This window comes from Cucurbita maxima, unplaced genomic scaffold, assembly GCF_002738345.1.
Source record: "Cucurbita maxima cultivar Rimu unplaced genomic scaffold, Cmax_1.0 Cma_Scf00034, whole genome shotgun sequence".
Taxonomy (NCBI): Eukaryota; Viridiplantae; Streptophyta; class Magnoliopsida; order Cucurbitales; family Cucurbitaceae; genus Cucurbita; species Cucurbita maxima.
In genome coordinates, this window is record NW_019272050.1 from 68743 (window position 1) to 74895 (window position 6153).

Below are 6153 nucleotides of genomic sequence, written 5' to 3' on the forward strand. Positions count from 1 at the left end.
TATTAAAAATTAAATTAAATCAATAAAATTACTCTTTGTTTTTTTTTATTATATAAAATTATTGTTTTTAGTTTTTTTTCTAAATGGTTAATTGTTAATGAGAAACTAATTAATTTGGATAAAGTATATTAAGACAATTAATCAATTAATTTAGTTTTTTTAAAAAAGGAATTATGAATTAATTATAAACATGGCCACAAAAGAAATAAAAAAAAAACAAGGCGCGAGAAAGGGGAAATTAAAAATGACGTGTCAATTGCTGGTAGGTCGGCGGTTTCCACTCTCCTCCCCGGAGTCGCTCGGTCTCATAAAAAAACAGAAAAAATAAATAAAACAAAAAATAATGATAAAATCAGAGCGAACAACTCTCTTTCTTTCTCTCTCTCCTCCTCCTCGCTCGCTCGCTTGCTCCGAACATTCTCTCTCTAAAACTCTCTCTCTAACAAGCAAATTTATAAATTTTCACATCATTCTCTGTTTTGATCTCTCCTTTTTCTCTCTGCATCTTCTTCTACAACTTCTCTGTGTAATTCTCTCGCCATTTTCACTTTTTTTTTCTATCGTTCTTTGTGATGAGGAATTTTAGGGTTTTGTTTCTCATACTGGGTCGGGAAACGAACGTGGAAAGAGCTTCGTAGGTATGTATTTGTCCGTGAATCTCATCCTTCCTACTATTTTTGCCTAATTTTCTCGTTGTAATTCCTGTCGTCGTTTTGTTTTCTTTCCAATTCTACTGTTTATGATTTCGAACTAATCTAATTCTGTCTGGATGTGCAATGTTCTTGTCGGATCTTCATTTCAATTTCAGTTTCGACGATTTGATTCTTCGGATTCTATTGTTATTTGATTGTTTGTTGTGGAGCCTGCTGGGATTCAATCCGATTGCGTAGCTTTAGCTCATGTTCATCTATTGGTTGAAGATATTGTTAGGGCTGGTTTTGTGTTGTGGTGATTTTGTTTGTTTGGGGTGGAAGGGATAAGGATTAATGGTGTTGTTAATTTTGATAGAAGGTTTAAGGTTTTGTTTTGTGCCTGATGGTGGCAGTTGGGTTGGAGATTGCAGAGCATGACGGATTATCAACCGCTACAACAGAAGGCTGATTCTAGTGGTGCCCGAGCGGAATTAGAGCGTGGACTGGAGGAGTTAATGCGTGGGCACCTGGATGAATGTATTCCATTTGCTTCATGTAGTTCTGCTGCCAATCATGAAGTTGAGGAAGAAGAAGGTGATCAGCTTCTACGGAGGAGAAGGCGGTCTGATCTTGAGGGTGATGATTTAGCAGAGTCTTCAGCTGCACGACGTCGCCACTCTCGGATTTTGAGCCGCTGGGCTGCTCGGCAGGCACAGGAAATGATAACAACAATTGAGAGGAGAAATCGTGAATCTGAGTTGATGGCACTTGCAAGATTGCATACGGTTTCAATGCTTGATTCATCTTTTTTAAGGGAGTCCGAGTCTCCAACTTCAAGGCAGCCGACTACCGTTGAGACTCCGACCACACAAGCTTCTGCAATATTACAGATGTGGAGGGGGCTGGAGGATGACCATGTATTAAATCGGGCTCGTGAGAGGGTCAGGGAAAGGTTGAGGCAGCAGACAAGTGTTGATTCTTCTACCAATATGTCCAGTACAAATATGTCTGATAGTCGGGCGAGTGAGAATCAGGGAAGCTTGGTGGATGCAAGTGAGAGTGAGAACGATTTTGGGGCATGGAATCATGAACAAATTGCATCACAGCATGTGAGGGATGAAAATAATGTTTCTAGCAGAGAACAATCTCCTGATCTTGGTGAAGTTGAGAGGGAAAGAGTGAGGCAAATCGTTCGGGGATGGATGGAGAGTGGAATTACGGATCCATCACCAAATGTTTCTGAGAGAAGCTCAAGATCCAGAGCTGAATGGCTTGGGGAAACAGAACGTGAGAGAGTCAGGATTGTTAGGGAATGGGTACAAATGACCAGTCAACAAAGAGGAAGTCGTGGTGAAAGGAGGGAAGATCGAGGGACCGGAGGTGGTGCTCAAGTTGATAGAGGCCGTGATGAATTGGTAGCTGAACAGGATGAAGGCCAAAATGAACACATCCGCAGAGACTTGTTAAGGCTGCGAGGAAGACAAGCAATACTCGATTTACTTGTAAGGATAGAGAGGGAAAGACAGAGGGAACTTCAAGGGCTTTTGGAGCATCGAGCCGTTTCGGACTTTGCCCATCGCAACCGCATCCAGGTCAGCTGCCAAGTGTGAATGTTGTTTTATTTATTCTACCATTCAATATCCTAGTTCACCTTTGCTTAAAACTAAAATTATGAGATCCCACATCGTTTAGAGAGGAGAACGAAACATTCTCTATAAGTGTGTGGAAACCTCTCCCTAGTAGACGCATTTTAAAAACCTTGAGGAGAAGTTCCTAAGTAAAAGCCTAAAGAGGACAATATTTACTAGCGGTGGGCTTGGGTTGTTACAAATGGTATCAGAGCCAGACATTGGGCGGTGTGCCAACGAGGACGTTAGACCCCAAGGGGGTGGATTGTGAGATCTTAGGAGAGAAGAACGAAGTCTTCCATATAAGGGTGTGGAAACCTCTTCCTAGTAGAAACGTTTTAAAAACCTTGAGGAAAAGCCCAAAGAATACACGGTGGGCTTGGGCTGTACAGTTAGATTTCAGCTCGGTCAAAAGACCAATTGGGACTTTATTTGCAGACTTTGGACTTACGAGTTTTTCCTTTTTGAGTTTGACTGTTCACATTTATACTGCATCCTGCTTCTTTTAAATTTGAAGCTCTTTTAGGACTTAGAAAGTAATTTTATAACACTTTTATGATAGGTATTATAATTGTATCACAATTTTGATGACAATTTTTAGTTATGCTTACTCTCTAGTTATCTCTTCCGCATCCCATTGGTCCATTAGATATTGTTACATGACCACTAATCCTGTATATTTCCCCAGTCATTACTAAGAGGTAGATTTTTGAGAAATGAAAGAACTGTTGAAGAGGAGCGGCCACCTTCCATGGCAGCAAGTGAGATAGTTCAATTACAGCAGCGACACACTGTTTCTGGTTTAAGGTATGTCATCTTGTGAGGATGATTCGTTTCGTTTCATTCTGTGTTGTGAAAATAGGTAAGCGTTGTCATCTATCTGTGTCGTTTTGGTAGAATGTCCTTAACATTCCTAGAAATTCGATTTCTGATTTCTGATCTGTGCTGAGTTTGTAAAGAATTATAATTATTTTGCGAATGGTATAGTTTATATGTATATTATTTTGGTGCAGGGAGGGGTTCTGCTCTAGATTGGAAAATATTGTTCGTGGTCAAGCAGACGGTCAATCTGATAATGCAACTAACAGTGGCATGAATGATTCGAGAAACGATCGAGGTCAAACAAATGGTTCACAGAACATCCAGCAAGAATATGTACAGTCACAGCTTGAGAATCAGGTAGTGGAAACCAGTCGGCTGTCTGATCAAATTGAAAACATGGAAAGCAACTCAGAGGTTGAGAATATGAATTGGCAAGAAACTACAAATGAACATGGGGAGTGGCACCAGCAAATTACTGAAGATAATAGAAGAAACTGGCAAAGGACAACCTTTGGCCCACTCACTGAATGGAGAGATGATAATGCTGAGGATGTGACGACAAACTGGCAGGCAAATTCATCTAATGCTTGGTCACCACCCAGCACACAGGGAATTGCAGAAAGAAGAGAAGCTCATCCTGCAGAACCTGCTGCGGTTTGGCAAGAGAGAGGCGCTCGAGAAGCTGCTGGAAATTGGTCGGAGGGGCCCTCTGGTCCTTTTAGAAATCGTCGGTCTGCTCCAGTTGGACGGTTCAACAGGTTTCACCCACCTGATGACGATAACGTCTATAGTATGGAACTGAGGGAGCTCTTAGGCAGGTGGTTATCATTCTCAAATTCGTATTATTCATATTGACAGGCGTAGATATATTTTCATATTGCTTTTTTTGCAGGAGAAGTGTTTCGAACCTTCTTCGGAGTGGTTTCCGTGAAAGTTTGGACCAATTAATACAATCATATGTGGATAGGCGGGGTCGGGCTCCCATAGATTGGGATTTGCACAGAACTTTGCCTACACCGACGCCTGCTTCTCCACCTCAAGATCAGGACCAACGGAGGGATGAACAGAATGAAGAACAAAATGATGCTGGAAATAGACCCTCTTTGGTGCTTCCTTCTCCACCAGTTCCTCCACCTCAACCACTTTGGCATCATGACCTGCATCATACCAGCTGGTCTCGCCATACCATGCAGCGTTCAGAAATTGTGAGCTGCTTCTTCTTTTTCCTTCTTTGTTTTTAAATTCTTATTCTGGATTTGGATTCTGCAATGTCGATAAAGTAGGCTAACATGGCTATATTTGTTATGGGGAGGGAATTCTTTTAGTCAGTGATTCGGGAAACATGTAGAAAATAAACACACAAATACGCACACTCTTACAGTGTGAAGTAAGAGTTGAAGCTTTATTTGGTAGCAAAGCTTGCAAGAATTCACCCAAAACCAAACCACCTACCAAGTCTCATTTTAATTGCTTCTAGTTTATCTTTACTCGAGAAGAATTGTACTTTTACCTATATGTGGAACAATTTGATATCTGTTTATGTTTATGTGAGATCCCACGTCGGTTGGGGAGGAGAAGGAAGCATTCTTTATAAGGGTGTGGAAACCTCTACCTAGCAGACACATTTCAAAAACCTTGAGGAGAAGTCCGAAAGGAAAAGTCCAAAGAAGACAATATCTGCTAGTGTGGTGGGTTTGTGCTGTTGTAAGAGTCATACATTAGGTGGTGTGTCAGCGAGGATGTTGGGCTTTCAAGCGGGATGGATTGTAAGATCGCACCTCGGTTGGGGAGGAGAACGAAACATTCTTTACAAGGGTGTGGAAACCTCTCTAGCAGACGTGTTTTAAGAACCTTGAGGGGAAGCTTGAAAGGAAAAGCACAAAAAGGACAATAATTGTTAACGGTGGGCTTGTGCTGTTATAGTTTATGCATGTTTCGTTCATTGAAGCTGGTTTATATCAGAGGACAATTGTCTGGCTAGATGGTTTGTGCTTATTAGGTTCGTTACCGATTTTAGCAGGAATGGGAGTTTATCAACGACCTGAAAGCAGACATGGCAAGACTTCATCAAGGCATGAATCACATGCAGAGGATGTTGGAGGCTTGCATGGACATGCAACTGGAGTTGCAGCGATCTGTGAGACAAGAAGTCTCTGCAGCATTAAACAGATCTGCTGGTGAAAAAGGTCAGTTTTACATTTCCTTACGCTCTTGTATGTTGAAGTGGATGCCTATAGAGCTATTCTAATCTACATCTATCACGAATTTCCTCTCGATATAGGTCTAGGTCCCGAGACATCAGAGGACGGTTCTAAATGGTGCCATGTGAGAAAGGGAACATGTTGTGTTTGCTGCGACAGCCATATCGACTCTCTCCTTTACAGGTATGCCTTCAAACTGTTATCTACTTCAAAACGGGAATCAATCGAGATGCCAACCATAAAACACAAATCTTACTGCAGATGTGGACATATGTGCACATGTTCAAAATGTGCAAATGAGTTAGTCCGTGGAGGTGGCAAGTGCCCGCTGTGTCGAGCACCAATCGTTGAAGTGATCCGGGCATACTCGATACTGTAGAAGGAAAAAAGAAATAACAGTTAATTCAGTAGAGTGTGCAAAATCGGATCCATCTTTGGTAAGTTCTTTATGTCATATCACAGATGGGAGCCGTGAGGTTAGTGTTCAGTAGGTACCGCTGTGTTCTGATAATATGGAACCATTATCTTGCGTTGTATAATTGAAATGATAAATTGCATGGTCGATTCATCATTTTTTACGTAAATAAAAAAGAAAAATCTAAGTCTGAAAGCTTCTTTAACTCATATCTTTTGTTCATAATATTGAAATTAATTGGCTTCTGGAAAATTGGATTGTCCTCGCTCGTAATCTGATCTATCATAACTGTTGATTATGAATCCAACGCTCCTAATAACCTCTAGATTCTTAAGCTTATATTTTCACCAAAAACAGGAAATTTTTTTTATTTATTATACGTTCTTTTTTTAGTGTGCAATCTTATGAGGAAAGCTGATATAATGTCATTTACAATTTAATCGAATTTAAATTCA

The 6153-nt window shown here is 40.8% G+C and overlaps 1 protein-coding gene across 4 annotated transcripts; it reads left to right on the forward strand.

The window, feature by feature from the left end:
- Positions 1-371: 371 nt before the first annotated feature.
- On the forward strand, positions 372-5907 carry LOC111467493. 4 transcript variants are annotated; one of them, XM_023112412.1, is made up of 8 exons: positions 372-638; positions 809-2224; positions 2949-3067; positions 3274-3900; positions 3975-4287; positions 5100-5268; positions 5364-5466; positions 5545-5907. In XM_023112412.1, the coding sequence occupies exons 2-8, from the start codon at positions 1067-1069 to the stop codon at positions 5660-5662; spliced, it is 2607 nt and encodes an 868-aa protein (XP_022968180.1). In that variant the 5' UTR covers positions 372-638; positions 809-1066; the 3' UTR covers positions 5663-5907. The 4 variants fall into 4 exon arrangements, with proteins under 4 accessions (XP_022968180.1, XP_022968179.1, XP_022968182.1 ...); XM_023112411.1 differs by having other exon boundaries at positions 1046-2224; XM_023112414.1 differs by having other exon boundaries at positions 1046-2224; positions 5103-5268.
- Positions 5908-6153: the final 246 nt, after the last annotated feature.